Raw genomic sequence first — 20,138 nt, forward strand, 5'->3', positions numbered from 1 at the left:
TAGAGAAATTGAGTAATTTAACTGTTTATATATATATATATAATAACAAAATCACTCAACTGGAGAAATTACTCAATTTCTCTAGATTCGTTATTTAATATATATAGACAGTTAATATTATATAATATTATAATATATAATATTAATTATATACACATATACACATATATATATAAATAGATAGATAGTTAAATTACTCAATTTCTCCAGATTCGTTATTTAATATTTTAATAATTTTAATACGATTCAAATTGTTACTTCGAATCGTGAAACTTTTAAAGGTTTAACCAATGGTTTTTATACAGTGAATTTTTCACCTCGCTATATCTATTTCGACCAACGATACGATCGTGCAATGTCGACGAACAGTGTCGAATAATTACGAGACAATTACTTTCGTATCACGATCGACAAAGAAACGAGACGTCGTATTATATCGATCTACCGATCCATCACTTCTGTCCCATAAGTCTTACAATAAAACACATCTTGCGTCACATCTTTTATCCTCGTGTAAATACACATCTATGCACTTGTTTACTTGGATTCGATCGATCGATACGGAGAGTACTCGAGGTACAATAAAGCGGTTGTAAAGTAAGAGAGAAGTACGACATTCCGCAAACTTCTGCCAAACTTTCGTCGTCGAAACTGGCGAATTCAATTCTGTGATGTCTATATCGTCGCGTTTCGATTTTGAAAATTAAAACAAAATCGAGGCTCGACACTTGCCTCAATCTCGAGAAAAAAAGGGGGGGGGGGAGGGAAACTCGCTTTGATTGAAATTCAATTTTTTTTTTTTTTTTTTTCGAATTGCGACGCGATTGCTAAAATATACTTCGAGGAACAAAGTTCGTCTCGTTACGAATTTTGAGCGCTCGAGTTTTTGAGCTCCAGCAGTCTTTGATAAATTGATAAGTTCGATGATACTTGATCTGGCGAGTTGACTCGAGGAACGCTGAGCAAAGACGTGCACTCGATTTGCAATTCTGCAAATCGAGTCTCGTCCAGTGGCACAAATTGGAAAGAAACAATTATTCACGCTATCCTTATCCTACGGATTATCCTAGTCGTTGTCGTACGTTCTGTCCGATTACACAGCCTTTTCGTCTCCTCGAACGCGTCGACGAACCACGGATGCTTCGTTCTTATGACCTACGTTATTACATCGTTAGGTAAGAAACGTATAAATACGCAGGGTGAGCCAAAAATCACTTTCTACCGAGATGAATCTAATTTTAAATTTAATTTAAAATCAAAACTTCGAGTAATTTTAAATTTAATTTAAAGTCAACGTTGAGTGATTTTAAATTTAATTTAAAATCAATTTTAAGTAACTCTAAATTTAATTTAATATCAATAAAATTAGTTTTTTTCTTATATCTGGATGTTTCGTTAAAAAAGAAAATAGGTAAGAAGAAGACTTCAGCTCACTCTGTATGATAGTCTTCGAACAGATTATTTGCAAGCGATAATAATTTTCGAACAGATTATTCGTTGGAAATATTTACAAGAACAAAAAAATATAATACAAACGCCTGTTGATAATTCGATGCGTCGACCTTTGGTTTCAAGAAAATTTCACGCGAGTCGCCACGTAGAAAAGAAATTCATCTGAATGGAATGTACGGTTCAAGAAGATATCTACTTTATCGGTAAGATAACAGAGAAACTGATAGAAACTCCCTGTCGAAGCAAACCGTGTTCCCGAGCCGCATTCGAGGGCAGCAAACTTCTCCACGCGTTGGACCATTTTCAGAATGGAAATCGATGGAAGGAGGAACGAGACGAACGAAGCGAAATTCGATTCCAAACGATTTCCAAACGCTTCGTCGTCGATAGCACGCAGGGTGGAACTGAAGCTCAACGAGTCTTCTGACTCTCGCTAGCTCGGCCCGAAGAAACCAAGAGCCTCCAACGTCCTGGTGACTCTCTCGACCAATTGGTCCTTATACCGCCATATCGTGGTGTCCAACACGCTGTTCTCGCGATACTGGACGCAAGTCTTCTTCAACGATTTCACGCAGTCGGCTCTGTAATGCTGGAGCTGAGCGTCCTCGGTCTGTATTGGGTAACTGGTGCATCCGGCGCCCAGGCAGGCCAATGGGAAGTGATTGTGCAGGGTCACCACCCTCTCCGGATTGTGGAAACACTTGATGTACTGATTGGGTTTCGTGAAGTTTTGGGAACGGTAGACGTGCTGCAGCATGTGCATGTACCTGAAGACAGATATAAAGGACCTTTCACCTTCCCAACTCGTTTCGAAAAAATTCCACTTTCTTCCGAATTTTCTGACCTGAACCTAACCTAAACCTTCCCAATTCGTTTGAGTTCTTCTTTTTTTTTTTTGAATTCTCTGACTTAAACTGAACCTAACCTGAACCTAACCTTCTCAACTCGTTCGAATTCCGAATTTTTTTTTAATTTTCCTAAACCTAAACCTAGCTTAAACCTAACCTAAACCTTCCGAATTCGATTGAATTTCTCTTTTTTCCGAATTTTCTGACTTAAATCTAACCTAAACTTTCCCAACTTGTTCGAATTCCTCTTTTTTCGGAATTTTCATAGACCTAAACCTAGCTTAAACCTAACCTAAATCTTCCTAATTCGTTTGAATTTCTCTTTTTTCCGAATTTTCTGATTTAAACCCAACCTAAACTTTCCCAGCTCGTTTGAATTTCTCTTTTTTCCGAATTCTCTGACTTAAACCCAACCTAACCTAAACCTTCCCAACTCGTTCGAATTCCTCTTTTTTCTGAATTTTCCTAAACCTAAACCTAACCCAAACCTAACCTAAACTTTCCTAATTCGTTTGAATTTCTCTTTTTTTCCGAATTTTCTGATTTAAACCTAACCTAAATTTTCCCAACTCGTTCGAATTCTTCTTTTTTCCGAATTTTCTGACCTAAACCTAGCTTAAACCTAACCTAAACTTTCCTAATTCGTTTGAATTTCTCTTTTTTCCGAATCTTCTGACTTAAATCTAACCTAAACTTTTCCAACTCGTCCGAATTTTTCTTTTTTTCCGAATTTTCTGACCTAAACCTAGCTTAAACCTAACCTAAACTTTCCTAATTCGTTTGAATTTCTCTTTTTTCCGAATTTTCTGACCTAAATCTAACCTAAACCTTCCCAACTCGTTCGAATTTTTCTTTTTTTCCGAATTTTCTAACTTTTCCCGATTTCTTTGGAAAATCTCTAAATTTCTAGATTTCTTCTTCTTTTTCTTTTAGTTTCAATTTCACCAACAACGATTTGAAACTCTTCTTTTTTTTCCAAGTCGAGTCAGCTCTTCCTACGGTTTCTTCTGCGGCTCTTTCTCGAGGACGTAAGAATTAATTACGGGAAGATTGATAACGCGTACATTAGATCATTCGTAGCGGTTTCGCTGCGTTTCGCTTCGCCTCGCTTCTTTTTCTTTCAAAATTGACTGACAGCGTTCGAAGTCGTTGCTAAATCGCAGGCTGTGCTCGTTTTATTAGAGGGGGTGGGAGAGAGAGAAACAGAGAGAGAGTTACGTTAAAATTTGCTAATACCTTTAATGACACAGAAGAAATCGTAGAAGTATCTTAGGTGCAATTTATTCGACTTTCGAAACTAAGCGGTTATTTGTCCAGCATGAAGAATACCGTCATTATCGATACGTTGCCATCTAATATTGCGTTCAATCCAAATTGCGCAATTTTACATAATCTGATGTTTCAGACGCGATTACTACGATCGACACAGTCGTCGAGCAACGTACCCACGTAAGTAATTTGAGTCTAAATTTCAAAATTTGTTTCCTCCGCTATTTATACCGCGCTAGAATAAATCTCCCATAAAAATATGTATGTATATAGACAGTTAATTTACGTCCTATAAAAAAGAAAGCTACTTCCATTCGCGAAACCGTAACAAAAATGACTATTTCGAAATGCGAACATAATTTCTTTATTTACCAAAAATAAAGTGAAATTAAACTAAACCTCTTCGTTGCAGCTGAAATTAAAAAATTCGTCCCTGAAGAGGTTAAGAGGAAAAAAAAAAAGAAGTCAAATTAATACACACGCGCTTAGGTTTCTATAACCTACGGTTAGGTTTTCGTCCAGAAGCATCGAATCTGCTACTCACTTTGGTATGTCTTTGAAGAACCCGTGCGAGTGCAGCAGATCATCCAGAAAGTACACGTTCCTCACGTTGTACGAGGCCCTGGTCTCGTTCCTAATCTTCAGCGCTTTCTCCATCACCCTCTTCATCAGATCCTGCCACGTGGCGTCTTTCACCGGCATGATCACCTCGTCCACGTCCAGCAGCGCGATGTACTCGTACTCGTACATGTGCTTGTACAGGCAGTCGTTGTAAGGGATCAGTTCGTTCTGCCTCTTGTGATTGGTCTTCTTGGTCAGATACATGTGTTGAAAGGCAGGGACGTTCGGTTGCCCGCCGGGCAGTGTCAGAGGAGTCACGTGGACCATCCCTAACCTCTGATAGTGGTCTAAAATCTTCGTCACGTTCGGATGAACCTGTAGCTGGTAGAAGAAGATCTTGTCCGCGCCCAGCAGACTGATCAGCTCTATCCACTCGACCAGTCTCACGGACAGATCCTCGTGAAGGAAGTCCAGACCCTTCACGCACACGGCGAAGTCCTTCTTGCGTTCCGGCTTGTTGTATATGACACGTAGATTGTTGCTGGGTGTGTCGCAGCTCTTCTCCACCATGGACACCGAGGCGGGAGGGCCCTTGGACCAGTGGGACTGAGGGATCTTGCAGGCAATCACGTACGGCTGATAGATCCCCTGTTTGTAGTTACCCCATTTCGGATACCAGATGTACTTGTACTCGAGGGTCTCGACGACAACCGGCTCCCTTTGCCCGTCGTACCACAGCTGGCAGTGAGTCTTCACGATCGGCTCGATCCTGTCGATCATCCCGACGATCCGAACCGCTGGACCAATCCTGGACAACTTTCGACGGTCGTAATAGGCACCGAACAGCTGGAACGTGCCGTTGCTCGTCTGCATCGTTTGCCAGTAAACGTTGTTGAACTCTATGTCGTAGATGGATGGATACTTGAGGTTCGAACAGCTATAGTTCCCCTTGACCTTCGCCTGGCCCCCGGAGTATTTGCTGTTCTTGTTCCAGTAGGCCAAAGGCAGGCTGGGTATCCTCTGTTCGATCTCCTCGATCAGCTCCTCCTCCGTTTTCGCCGGCCTCTTGTCCAGCAACGGTTCCAACGCCAGCGGATTCCTCGTCGGGTTGTTGGACATGGTGGTCAGGGTGGTGAGAAGGCTGGAGCCGCCGGAATTCGAGAAACTCGAGTCCGCGGAGGATCTCTGCAACAGGTATCTGGAGAGGCCGAGGCTGGAGGAGCCGCGATTCTTCATCAGCTCGCGTCGACGGTAAATGTCGTCGAGGAGGAACTCGTTGGACGACTCCTCGGCCGTCGGCGTCTCCCTCAGGCTGTTCTCCATGTGATGAAACTGCACCGCCGCGATCATCAGCAGGCCCCAAGCGAACACGAACAGCAGAGCGCGTCTGGCGCACCTGGACCCACCGCCGCTCAAGTTTTGCAGCTTCATGCTGATCGACTAGCCGCGTATCGATCGGGACAGGCTGCCTATCTGGCCCCGGCTCCACTCACCAAGCGGATCCCCGATGCTTCTGCGCCTGTAATTCCATCGAAATTGCAAATTTGTGAGATACTGCTCGTATCTGTGTGTAGTGATATGTGTTTAGGTATGTACACAGGTGTACATTGGGTATATACACACGGGTGGAACGTCATTAATCACAAGTGAAAGACGAGGATTGTATGAATACATTGTTGCCCCTCTCCTCTAAATGTCTTTCACCCGACAGACATTTTACAGAATCGAGGCTAGAATCTTAAATAAATAGTTTCTCAAGAATGCCGTAAAAAAATATATGATTCCAGTTAAAAACACGGAGGTGAAATGAACTCCTTTACTTAAGAAGAAGCTATTACAAGCTTTCTCTGTATGAAATAATTAATAAATTAATAAATCTATTTCGTATCTTCAGAATCAACGGGGGCATTTAAAATGATCAAGCTACGTGGTGTCTTTCTATAGAGAGTGTATTATAATTCATAGAGTATCTTTTTATAGAGAATATAGAGCTGTAAATAAATATATTATTCCACTCAAAAACATTGAGGTGAAGTGAACTCTTTCACTTAAGAAGAAGCTATTATAACTTTCTCTGTATGAAATAATTTCCATTAATAAATCTATTTCGTATCTTCAGAATCAACGGAGGCATTTAAAATGATCAAGCTACGTGGTATCTTTCTATGGAGAGTGTATTATTAATTCATAAAATATCTTTTTATAGAGAATATAGAGCTGCAAAAAAATATATCATTCCAGTTAAAAACATGGAGGTGAAACGAACTTCATTTAAGAAGAAGCTATTATATCCTTCTCTGTGTGAAATAATTTCTATTAATAAATCTGTTCCATATCTTCAGAAACAATGAAGACACTTAAAATGATCAACCTACCTGATATCTTTTTACACAGAGTGTATTATAATTCATAGAGTATCTTTTCATAAAGAATATAGAGTTGTAAATAAATATATTATTCCACTCAAAAACATTGAGGTGAAGTGAACTCTTTCACTTAAGAAGAAGCTATTATAATTTTCTCTGTATGAAATAATTTCCATTAATAAATCTATTTCGTATCTTCAGAATCAACGGAGGCATTTAAAATAATCAAGCTACGTGATATCTTTCTATGGAGAGTGTATTATTAATTCATAAAATATTTTTTTATAGAGAATATAGAGCTGCAAAGAAATATAGTATTCTAGTTAAAAACATGGAGGTGAAACGAACTTCACTTAAGAAGAAGCTATTATAACTTCTCTGTATGAAATAATTTTTATTAATAAATCTCTTTCATATCCTCAGAATCAGCGGAGACACTTAAAATGGTCAAGTTACGTTGTATCTTTCTATGGAGAGTGTATTATAATTCATAGAGTATCTTTTTATAGAGAATATAGAGCTGTAAGTAAATATATTATTCTACTCAAAAACATTGAGGTGAAGTGAACTCTTTCACTTAAGAAGAAGCTATTATAACTTTTTCTGTATAAAATAATTTCCATTAATAAATCTATTTCGTATCTTCAGAATCAACGGAGACACTTAAAATGATCAAGTTACGTGGTATCTTTCTATGGAGAGTGTATTATAATTCATAAAATATTTTTTTATAGAGAATATACAGCTGCAAAGAAATATAGTATTCTAGTTAAAAACATGGAGGTGAAACGAACTTCACTTAAGAAGAAGCTATTATAACTTCTCTGTATGAAATAATTTTTATTAATAAATCTCTTTCATATCCTCAGAATCAGCGGAGACACTTAAAATGGTCAAGTTACGTTGTATCTTTCTATGGAGAGTGTATTATAATTCATAAAATATTTTTTTATAGAGAATATAGAGCTGCAAAGAAATATAGTATTCTAGTCAAAAACATGAAGGTGAAACGAACTTCACTTAAGAAGAAGCTATTATAACTTCTTTGTAAGAAATAATTTCTATTAATAAATCTATTTCATATCTTCAGAAACAGAAGACACTTAAAATGATCAAGCTACGTGGCATCTTTTTACACAGAGTGTATTATTCATAGAGTATTTTTTTTTATAGAGAATATAGAACTGCAAAGAAATATAGTATTCCAGTTAAAAACGTGGAAATGAAATAAAATCCACTTACGAAGATTAATTATTACAACCTTCTCTGTACTAAATAATTTCTGTCAATAAATTAGTTTCATATCTTCAGAGACAAGGGATGTTCAAATTACATAGTTCATTCTGCATGTAAATTCTCCGGACGCGTAATAACAAAGAAGAAGCCCTGATGTTACGTAAATCGCTACTACGTTTGTCGTTAGAGAGGAGGAAAAGTATAAATTTCACATTTAAAAGGCGCAGAGATTGTTTACCGCTTCTTATTAGGTTCGCTCGGATTACTGGGAATGTCGCGTGAAACACGAAGACGATGAGCACAGAAAGCGTAATAGTATCTTGCGCGCCGGTCGGTCTAGCGTTCGGGAGGAAGTCGATAATAACCGGAAACGTTTTCCCAACGGTTGATGCAACCGGCGAAATTGGAGGATCGTAATCGAACTCTTCCTCCTTCGACGTCGCGTTACGAGAAAGAGAGGCAAGAAAAAAAAAAAAACTAGCTCTCCTGCCACGTAAGTTGGTTTTACTCGTCATCTTCATCTCCGAGACCACCGATCCTCCCGCCATAATTGCTCCTCCATCGAGGAAAATCTTTTTTGCCGTGCACGTCATTAATGCCTGGGTTATTACTCGTGATCGCTCATCCAGAACGACATTACCATGAGCTGAATAACCACTTGGAGGTTATCTCGGAGTGGTTTAGAGACTTTTGCGTTTCGTTCAATTGCCTTGATTCCTATCGGGATTAACCTTAACCAAGAAAACTCGATATTCGAAGTTCTACAGAAAGATGGAAACCAAAACGAAAAATCCAAAACACACTCGATATTTTGATCGTCGAGATCCTTTCGATCGTCTATATTTTCTAAGCTGTGTGACTTCTTCTCTTTATCCTTTCTTTTCCGGTGAATTCTACAGGGTGTCTCGTTTCAATCTATAAATGCAATTATCTCCGAAATTGTTCTCCGTTTAAAAAAACTATCTCAAATGCATTCGTTTGTTTTCTATCTTGAGAGGACAATAATTTGGTATACTCAGTTTGTCTCGAGATAGACGCTACTATTTTCCAACTACAATTGTGTAATTCTTTTTTTTTTTTTTTTGCATCGATTGATGCAGCAGGTCATTCTCTACGAAGAAAAAAAAGTCTAAAATCCATTAGTGCTTTTTATATAGTCTAATAAAATAGCTCCGAAGATAATTGCATCTGTAAATTAAAACGGGACACCCTGTACATGGGAAATTCTCGCGGGAGAAATCAAGCAGATTGGAGGAAGCTCGATTTTCTCCAAACGATCCTTGACCTTTTCGACGGCGAAATTTTCAATTTTATCGTTTCCCGTGCCGCGGAAAAGTGGAAAGTGAAAAATCAAAACTGGTTGACAGATAAAGCGGGCAGAACAGGATGGTGGAAAGCTTATCTGAAACGAGTCGACGGTGTCAAGGTATCAGGAACGATACCGGACTTACTTGTCGCGGTAGCTTTCACGCCTGGCTGCGAGGAGCTAGCTTTTATTTGTCAGGTAGCGTTTATTTATAAACCGGAGGGTAAGTGGTGGAGCACGATAGGAATGGATAACCACCGGTTATTATAACCAAACGTTGAAAAGATCGATGACCTTTTAAATTCGTTTCTCCGGAATATCTTTAAATTTTCGTTAATCCTTTATCGTATCACATTTCTCTTATTTTTATCGTGCTCGGTTTTCTTCCTTCGCGTTATTGTGTAACCATAATCGGCAATCATATCGATATCATCATCAGTCCTTGACGAATCGCCGTGTAAAGTAAAAATCCGCGACTAATAATCAATAAGATTCGTGACTCGGAAACGAGACAGTTTGGAAATTGTTAATCGTTTACTGAACGAACTTTGACGAAGATGCAAAAAAATGATGTCGTAATGCTTCTCGCAAGCGAATGAAGAAACAATCGCATTTTACGACCTTGCCAAGTCACGTGCCGTCCTTGACAATAAAACTGAAGCAAAGCAAAATATATTATACACATAATTTTATTTACACTATTATGGTGAAGTCTTAAGTTAATATCGAGTAAGAATATCGGCGAATATAAAAATGGACTCGCTATATTTTCTATTGAATCGAAGTTAACCTCAAAATTCTGTGCACATTGTATCAAGTTTGGAGACGTCGCGCGTTTCTTAGAGGCTATTGAATTATTAATTTGTTCTCTCGACATTTTTTATTAATTTTGTTCATAAGTATCGTGCTTATGACACGAGTTATATAAACAAGTTAACCTCAAAATTCTGTGCACATTAGATCAAGCTTGGAGACGTCGCGCGTTTCCTAGAGGCTATTGAATTATTAATTTGTTCTCTCGGCACTTTTTATTAATTTTGTTCATAAGTATCGAGTTATATTGGGTGGTCACTGAATGATATAAAACAAAAATAACTTTCACAAACACATATTTTTTCAATTTTTTAAATTATTATTTTATTTGGAAATAATTAATGGATTTTTTCAGTATGTGTAAAAAACAACATCCCTCAAATGACCACCAATTTTACTGTTCGCAAATACGGGCTTTTTAAAACTTTCAGTTTTTCAGTGGCCACCCTATATAAACAAGTTAACCTCAAAATTCTGTGCACATTGGATCAAACTTGGAAACGTCACGCGTTTCCTACAGGCTATTGAATTATTAATTTGTTCTCTCGTCATTTTTTATTAATTTTGTTCATAAGTATCGTGTTTATGACACGAGTTATATAAACAAGTTAACTTCAAAATTCTGTGCACATTGGATCAAGCTTGAAGACGTCGCGCGTTTTCCAAAGGCTATTGAATTATTAATTTGTTCTCTCATCATTTTTTATTAATTTTATCTACAAGTATCGTGCTTATGACACGAGTTATATAAACAAGTTAACCTCAAAATTCTGCGCACATTGGATCAAGCTTGAAGACGTCGCACGTTTCCTAGAGGCTATTGAATTATTAATTTGTTCTCTCGTCATTTTTTATCAATTTTATCTACAAGTATCGTGTTTACGACATTTTGCAACACAAAAATTGTCTTTGCCAAGTCTACGCAAAAGTAAATATTGTTGTTTTTTTGGTCATATGAAAAATTTCGTTCAATTAGTAAAATACTGGCTCCATCAATTTCTCTCAGTTCAAATAATTCATTCGCAGATGAATTTTCTAAACAAGTTTCGGCCTCGCCTCGTTGCAAATGCCGCTACATCAACGACAGTCTAATCTGACAACAGACGGAGATCGATCGTGATCGGTAAGAAACTGTTTGCCAGCCGAATCCTTGTCATCCGGCCACGCCGGAGAAACAGTGAGACGCTCTGGCTCGGGATACGTGGAACCGGTTATGCTGATGGCAAAACTGTTTTTCACCTTTTGCACCTCCCTCTACTACCTGGCGATCCAGCAGCGCTCGCCGCGCCACGCCGATGCTCTTTCGTCCAAAGCCTACTCCCAACGCTGTCCCAACCTAAGTTCTCCTAAGAGCTTAGAGAGCCCCTCTCCCATTTTGTCCTTAACAGCGTGTTAACGCGCGCGTCGCCAAAGAAACCTTCTGTCTCAATTGAAAGGCTCGCTTGAGACGATGAGGTGCAAAGGTATTTAAAAAAAAGAGAGAGAGAGAGAGGGGGAGAGGGAGAGAGAGAAGACATACATTGCATGCACTTGCGAATGTTTGTAGAGACAACCATTTTGGCGAATTTACAACGTGTGATGTTACAAGAGATTACAAGATACATATTTGGTGTTTAATAACCTCTTGTGCTGGAATGCACGTTGAGAATTTTTTGTAAAATCGCCAGATTGCCAAAATTGCGATACTTTCTCCGTTTTAAGTAGATTTAAGTGTGACCCAGGCAAAACGAATATAATAAATTTGTTAAATTACTTCTCGATTAATAATCTAACCGACTGATGTCACACCGACGAGTTCAAAATGAATGCGACGAATTTATTTTATACGGCTCGGTCGCTCGTTATGGTCCGCAATCAGTTGCCAGCGCAACCTGGTTAAAAGACGAATTAAAGAGAAGGTGAAACAGAAGGTGACAACGCGTGGTTAAAAATCACACAAAGCAGTATTCCAAGTGAATAACTCTGATGCTATGTTTAAGCATGATAATAGGTATAATACGTACATAATTAATCCTACGCGTTCCTCGTTTCTTACAGAGAAGGCAAGAAAGAGTGAGAAAGAAGCGAGGTTCTTGGACTTGGTGACGAAAGGTTCGAGGAATGATTGAAATTCTAACCTTTGGTGACGGATTCAAATGAGAAGTCAAACTGATCAATTCTGTCATAACGTGAACTTATTTTTAGAAGGTGCATTCAAGAAAATGCATCAAGACGTTCGTGTACCTTCTTAACTATATAACTATGTAATATTCCACAACTGTATAAATTTCCATTTATTAGCCTGTCGATTTCATTAAAATTCCCAAGTGATTTACCGGGAAATTTTAATGTAAATTATTATTTAAAGTACTGTAATTACTAATTGGGCACATTTGATAGAGAATCTTCCTGAAAAAGAACCACTTAAATTAAGGATTAAATGGTGATACAGTGTAGGAGATTAAGAGAGTTGTAAAAAAGTCTTGCAATTAAAGTGGACGAACTTTAAACAGTTTGGAAAGGATCGCACGTTCTCCGGAGAAAGTATTTTATTTAATATTCTTATTCGCGACATGAAAGTTTACTTGATTTTCAAGATTTTCAGCAAAAATCGAATCTCCCTTTCACACAGATCGCGAGCCTAACAAAACTCTCAGAGTGTTGTTGACGAGAATATCAATCAAATTACAGATTATGTTGAATATCAAGCATCGATCTAACTACAGGAAAAAAAAATGGCCAGTGTCCTTCTCGAGCCAGTCGAAGCACTAGGTCTAAGTCCAAGCATTCGTTTCGATGGAACGAGGTATCGCGTGCAGGAGAAAGTGTCACGATCTATCGCGTACACGCAGATCCCTCAATAAGCAGAATGTTCTTGTAGTTTTTTTCAACGAAGAAAAAAGAGAAAAGAAAAAATATAAAATACTTTGAATTCCATCACGACAAGTGTCGGAAATTTCATCACGCTTAGATAAGATTCGAGCATCGGCTTCGAGAGAAACGAGAAAAATCTCGGTTTAACGAATAGAGGAATTATATATATATATTATATAAAACATATAAAAATTTAATATTTTTTATAATATAGATAAGCAGTTAAAATATATAATTATATATATATAAAATATATTATATATAATATAAACATATAAAACATATAAAAATTTAATATTTTTTACAATATAGGTAAGTAGTTAAAGTATATAATTATATATATAATATATTATATATAATGTATATACATATAATATATATTATATAAAACATATAAAAATTTAATATTTCTTATAATATAGGTAAGTAGTTAAAATATATAATTTTATATATAATATAAACATATAAAACATATAAAAATTTAATATTTTTTACAATATAGGTAAGTAATTAAAATATATAATTATATATATATATGTAATATATTATATATAATAAAAGAATGACGAAAAGATTGGAATAAGCTGAGAATTAAATCGAAGCGGGGATAATTGACACGTGTAGGGATGCATAGAGTGTACTCGGATCGTCGTAGAGGATTTTTCGATGGAGTTGCGCCGATCAAAATAGCCCCTATTGGTTCGGCTCTATTTTTAACTCGCGTGACGTAGGACGAAAGGACGACGTTTTATTTTTGAAGAAGACGAGGCCTGCTCTAGTGAAAGTTAGATCTCCATCGGGTAATGCCGATCGATTTCAACTCGCCCCCGAGATACTTCGCATAAATGAAAACACGACGAAAATACAATTACCTAGTCGTTATTTTGTTTTTCGTCCACTCGCTGTTGCGGAATCGGATCAGACGAGGATCAGAGACCCAATTGTTGCTGCGTGATTCGAATCAAAGTGAAACTGGACCCAGAGACTGTAATATTCAAGGTTACAGGCTGAACGTATCGTGGCATAGCTTCGCGATAAGTCGATCTTTCTTGTGCAACGTGCTGGTAGCACGAAACCTCTGATAATAAATCGAAGCCTAAACTACCGGGTGTTACTTTCAATTTCCAGTCTTGGAGACTGCTTTGTCACGTTCGTTTGAAATGAAATTTCATTCTCTTCGAACGAAACTTGAATTCGAACGGAAGATGGAAATTAGTATAATTTTACTCTACGGGTTTTAAGGTCTGATGTAGAGTGCACGATTCTACAAACACGTCCTGATATACGATACTTTCCCTCTAGTCTGTAGAAACTATGATAATTATGATTTTATAATCGTACTAACGTAAAAAATTATCGATAAAAATTACAAATAAATACGAATGAAAAACATGTCAACAGACGATTGTTTTAAGGTCCAGCGCAGAGAACATGATCCTACAAATACGTTCTGATATACGATACCTTTCCTATAGTCTCGAGAACTATGATAATTATGATTTTATAATCGTACTAAGGATTTGATAATCGTAAAAGATTATCGATCAATTTCATCGAGTTGACGATAAAAATTATAAATAAATAATCGAATGAAAAACAATATCTAGGTGCAGAGTACACGATCCTACAACGTCTCTGCATTCTCGAAGGTATAGTAACTGTGGTAACTATGATTTGACAATCATCGTACTAACGTAAACAATTATCGACAAAAGTTACAGAGATACGAATGAGAAAAAGTAGTAAAGAAGAAGAAAACGACGGACTGGCGGATCGTCGACCTTTTCATTTCTCCAGTAGTCAAACGCTACAATTCCTTCGCATTCGAAAGTTTCATTATAGTCAAGCGAAGAGGCGTGTACCGATTCGACAGAGCGTTCGAAGACAAAGCGTTTTGCTGTACGACATCCAGCAGCCCAGCCATATGGAAAGTCGACTGTCGGGTGAGAGCGACTGATGCTGTTGCTGTACACGTCTGCTCCAATTGCGATCTCTCGCTTACGCGTGCTAATTAACCCTAATTGTAGCTGCCATGGGGGAAAGGAGATGGAGAGGGAGAGAACCACTAGACGATTTCACTGGTCGAGGATCCTTCTCGTCGATCTTCGCTATTCGAGAGTAAGATACCGATGTATCATCAACAATCACACACATACACATACACACATATACACGTATGCACATCACGCATGCCTGAATTCTTTTAACACTGAAAGTTCCATGTTTTTCACACCATGAATGTGTGTGTATGTGTGTATGTGTGTGTATGCTGCTCCTGGCGAACTACTGCTTACGTGAAACGACAATTATGGTTATGTTAAACTTGGCTTGCTCAGCTTGTTCGGTTTGTTTGCTGCGATAATTCTGACCATCACCGACACTGTGGTGAGTTAACTTCACCTCTTGCGATGGAATGACGTGACACGTATGTCGAGAATTATTTGTTCCAAGATTGCAATATTTTCCCAGTTTTAAGTGTATTTATTATATTTATAACCCAGGCAAAACAAATAATAAATCTATTACTTCTCAATAATTTCTATCCGATGATATCGTACCGACGAGTTCAAAAAGAAAGCGACAAATTATTGCGTACGGTTCGGTCACTCGTTATGGTCCGCAATCAGTTGCCCGTGCAAGTGGTTAACCTAGAACAACGTGCCACGCACGTCGAGAATTTTTTACCCCAAAAAATTGCAATATTTTCCCAGTTTCAAGTATATTTATTATATTTATAACCCAGGCAAAACAAATAATAAATTTATTACTTCTCAACAATTTGTATCCAATGATATCCTACCGAAGAGTTCAAAAAGAAAGCGACAAATTATTGCGTACGGTTCGGTCACTCGTTATGGTCCGCAATCAGTTGCCAGCGCAACGTGGTTAACCTAGAACAACGTGCCACGCACGTCGAGAATTTTTTGTGCCAAAAAATTGCAATATTTTCCCAGTTTTAAGTATAATTATTATTTTTATAACCCAGGCAAAACAAATAATAAATTTATTACTTCTCAACAATTTGTATCCAATGATATCCTACCGAAGAGTTCAAAAAGAAAGCGACAAATTATTGCGTACGGTTCGGTCACTCGTTATGGTCCGCAATCAGTTGCCAGCGCAACGTGGTTAACCTAGAACAACGTGCCACGCACGTCGAGAATTTTTTGTGCCAAAAAATTGCAATATTTTCCCAGTTTTAAGTATAATTATTATTTTTATAACCCAGGCAAAACAAATAATAAATTTATTACTTCTCAACAATTTGTATCCAATGATATCCTACCGAAGAGTTCAAAAAGAAAGCGACAAATTATTGCGTACGGTTCGGTCACTCGTTATGGTCCGCAATCAGTTGCCAGCGCAACGTGGTTAATGAAATACAGAGGTCTACGAGAAACATAAAAATTCAAGAAGCTGCAATATTTTAACAAACAGTATTTCTCATTTTCATTCAGAAAAGTATGAGTTTCCACGAACATTCGAAATTTAGTGTTTCGATTGTAAAATTAAAATCCTCTGTTTACAAAATATAAATATATATATGTGAGACAGTTCTTTTTATTTTTGTTCAGAAAGATACAAGTTCCTACGAACGTTCGAAATTTAGTGTTTCGATTGTAAAATTAAAATCTTCTGCTTATGAAATATAAGTATATATGTGAGACAGTTTTTTTTATTTTTGTTCAGAAAGATACAAGTTTCTACGAACGTTCGAAATTTAGTGTTTTGATTGTAAAATTAAAATCCTCTGGTTACTATCGGTATTCTAATCTTCAAATCTCTCTCAATTCTAAATAATTTCACTTTAAAAGTTATTTTGGACTTATCGCTCTTGAAGTTCTGGGTTCTTATTTTCTAAATCAACTACGATTCCAACCTTATCGTCTCATTAACGAAGAAGAGACTGATTAAGAATTGGAAACAAAAAGCGAAAGAAGCAATTTCTTCTGTGTCATGGAATTAACATTTCGGCGATAATCCCGTTATTTTTAAAATATCCGTCGTTCAACGTCCATCGCTTATAATACTTTTATCTTCAAAGCTGTTGATCTCCAGCCTGACTATGTTAATGAAATAACACACTATGCCCGTTATCTTCGTTTAAGATCATGCACGTATCTGGTGAAAGGCTCATCGTGTCGAGATAATGTCAAGTAGATTGTGCAAAGACTTTCGAGATTTAGTTAAAAGAAAAAAAAAAAAAAAAAAGAAGTCACGATCAAAGAGCAATAATTTCTCTTTTTAACAAGCTTCGTGCACTAACACGCTGATGACTTGCAAAGCATCGATTATGCAATGACACTTTAATTTCTTTTTTTTTTTTTTTTTTTCTTCAATCGAGACTAACAAGCCTTCTCGAAAGATATCTCAGAAGATATAGTGCCGAGATGGGAATGATCGCGTGCAAAGTCGGTCGATTCGCTGTTAAGCAGTTCGTTAAAATAAATGGTAAGCCGTCTGATCGTGCTTGACCCGGTCGCTTACCTCGATCGCCCTACAAATCGCATTGTTGCGAATCGCTGCGTGCGTGGGTGCGCGACCCTTTTACTCTTGATCGCTCGCCCCTGCTTCTCTCAAGCCTCAAGCAGCTATTTTATCCGCCAAACGCAACAAATCGTGTCGATATCCAGCGCCTGCTGCATTTTCAACGATCGAGAAGCTAAACGCAACGAATCGTGTCGATACTTCGCACTTGCTGGATTTTTAATAGCCGAGAAACCCGTTGATTATCGATCGAAGACGATAATCCTGCGAACATTTATCGAACAATTTGTTGATTTCATTCAGCGACCTTCGTGATCAAAAAGTTCTTTGAATTGAAAAATTCTTTGAATCTGTCGAAAATAGGAATGTGAACTTATTGAAACATTCGTTTTATAAATATTCTAACAGCTTTGGCCAAGGTTATGCCAGGAAGTATTTTGAACGATTTACGTGCTGATTAAAGCACTGAAAAACCCTTTGAACCCACTATAAATCACTGAAAAATTGTTTGAATCCTTCGAAAACACGAGCGTAAGCGTATTGAAACATTCGTTTTATAAATGTTCCAATATTTTCGGCCAAGTATATACAGGAATATATTGAATGTCAACTTGTTGACTGAACCAACTAAAAAATCTTTTATAGCTCGTTTATAAATTCTAATATCCTTTATCTAAATAAATATAATAAAATATATATCTTATATTATATTTTATTATATTTATTATAATATATATTGTATTATATTTTATTATAATAAATATAATAAAATATAATAAACATAATAAATATAATGAAATATAAATCTTAGCTCATTTATAAATTCTGATTATCATTTAAATATTTTATTTAAATGTTCCAATATTTCTCAACCAAGTATATATAAAAATATATCGAATGACTTACGTCCATTATATTATATTATATTATATTATATTATATTCATTATATTTTATGTATTATATTATATATTATATTATATATTATATTTTATTATAATAAATATAATAAAATATAATTTTATTATAAAATGTAATAAATACAATAAAATTTAATTTTATTATAAAATATAATAAACATAAATGTAATGAAATATAAGTCTTAGCTCGTTTATAAATTCTGATACCCTTTAAATATTTTATTTAAATATTCCAATATTTCTCAACCAAGTATATATATATATAAGAATATATCGAATGACTTACGTTCATTATATTATATTATATCATATTTTATTCATTATATTACATTTTATTATATTTTATGTATTATATTATATATTATATTTTATTATAATAAATATAATAAAATATAATTTTATTATAAAATGTAATAAATACAATAAAATTTAATTTTATTATAAAATATAATAAACATAAATGTAATGAAATATAAGTCTTAGCTCGTTTATAAATTCTGATATCCTTTAAATATTTTATTTAAATGCTCCAGTATTTCTCAACCAAGTATATATATATATATATCGATTGACTTACGTGTTAACCACACCACTAAAAAGTCCTTTAAACCAGTCGAAAACACGAAAACGCGAACCTGTTGAAACAGTTATTTGTCTCGTACAAATATTCCAAAATTTTCGGTCAAGCGTGCGCAGGAATGCTTTCAGGAGCTTGGCCTCTGCCGGGTGAAACGCTCGGAGAGAAGATAAACGCTCGTTTGGTATTCGTCTGGTCGAGCCGAGTTCAATCATTGACGACAGTATCGAGCCAACGTATATCGTTAATAATCGTTTCGAGCGTTGCGGACGCGCACGAAACGCTCGAAAACGGATCGCGAACAGCTTGTACGACGCGCTCGCGTAACACACGCGTGTCTCGCGCAATTAGGACGGTCACACGCGAATACATAAACGGCAACCGGAGTCGAAAACCAGGCCGTTGTTCCCTTCCACGCAGGAAGCAAAACGTCACGATAAATTGACGTCCACCACCGGCAACGTCATCGTCTAGCTGCTCTTTCGAGATCAGATCAGATCAGGCAGCCCGCAGATCGGACAAACTTGCCGATTGGTCGCTTCGCGCAAGAAAATCATCCATCTCTGTCAACGCTAGAATTACCGACGATCAAACCATGAAATTTTCCATCGTTCAGACGTTCAAATAAATGGAACAGAGAATCTTTATGGTACAACTTTATGATACACGAACTTTTGTTCATGTACTTTATGGAAGGACCATTCAAATCCAAAAATATACAATTTTATATTCGACAAGGATATTCGAATGATCATTTTGACCATTTTGGCAGTTCCGGTGATGTTGATTATTGATGAAATTGTGAATTGTTTGCGTCAAGAGTGTCTGCTCCCTTCTATTTCTCAAAATTAAAAACGTGTTGAATTCATTGAACTAGTTGAATTGAATTGAATTGAAAATGGTAAAAATTTGACCATAGTTCTCATTTTGGTCATTCTTCTTGTTCCTCGCTGTAAGGTTTAATTAAATACCTTGTACGCGAGAAAATTGTTCATCCCTGTCAATTATTGATCTCTGTTTGCTTTGAGAGCTTCTGTTCTTTTCTTTTCTGTTTCAAAATTTAAGAACGTATTGAAATTAGCTAAATTAGTTGAACTGGGTGAATTAGAAACGTGTCGAGTCTGTACGTTTAAAGAATATCATATTTGTACCATTTTTTCCAATTTTTTTTTTTAATTTCGTTTCTCTTTAGCCATTCTCCTCGTTTCTTTCAGCAAAGTTTAATCAAATACAGAATTATGAACGAGCTCGCTGATTACTTTGCCTCGTGCGCGCGAGAATTAGTCATCTACGTTAATTACTGATCTTTCTATCAATGCTCCTTCTGTTTCTGTTCTTTTCTATTTCGAAATTCGTTAGAAACGTACTGAATTATTTATTCATTAGTTACGTATTAATATATTTAATTATAAATATTATAAATATATTAATAATTTATAATTATAAATAT

The 20,138-nt window shown here is 36.4% G+C and overlaps 1 protein-coding gene across 3 annotated transcripts in view; it reads right to left on the reverse strand.

The window, feature by feature from the left end:
* Window positions 1-1,345: 1,345 nt before the first annotated feature.
* Window positions 1,346-20,138, reverse strand: part of LOC122532698 — a 70,446-nt gene continuing 51,653 nt past the window's right edge. For all 3 annotated transcript variants that reach the window (XM_043661708.1, XM_043661707.1, XM_043661706.1), the window contains exons 2-3: window positions 4,114-5,649; window positions 1,346-2,219 (exon numbers count right to left, since the gene is read on the reverse strand). In XM_043661708.1, the coding sequence (XP_043517643.1) occupies window positions 1,886-2,219; window positions 4,114-5,561 (1,782 nt within the window). In that variant the 5' untranslated portion in view covers window positions 5,562-5,649 and the 3' untranslated portion in view covers window positions 1,346-1,885. The remainder of the gene's footprint in view (window positions 2,220-4,113; window positions 5,650-20,138) is intronic.

This window comes from Frieseomelitta varia, unplaced genomic scaffold (genome assembly GCF_011392965.1).
Source record: "Frieseomelitta varia isolate USP_RPSP 00005682 unplaced genomic scaffold, Fvar_1.2 scaffold_464, whole genome shotgun sequence".
Classification (NCBI taxonomy): Eukaryota; Metazoa; Arthropoda; class Insecta; order Hymenoptera; family Apidae; genus Frieseomelitta; species Frieseomelitta varia.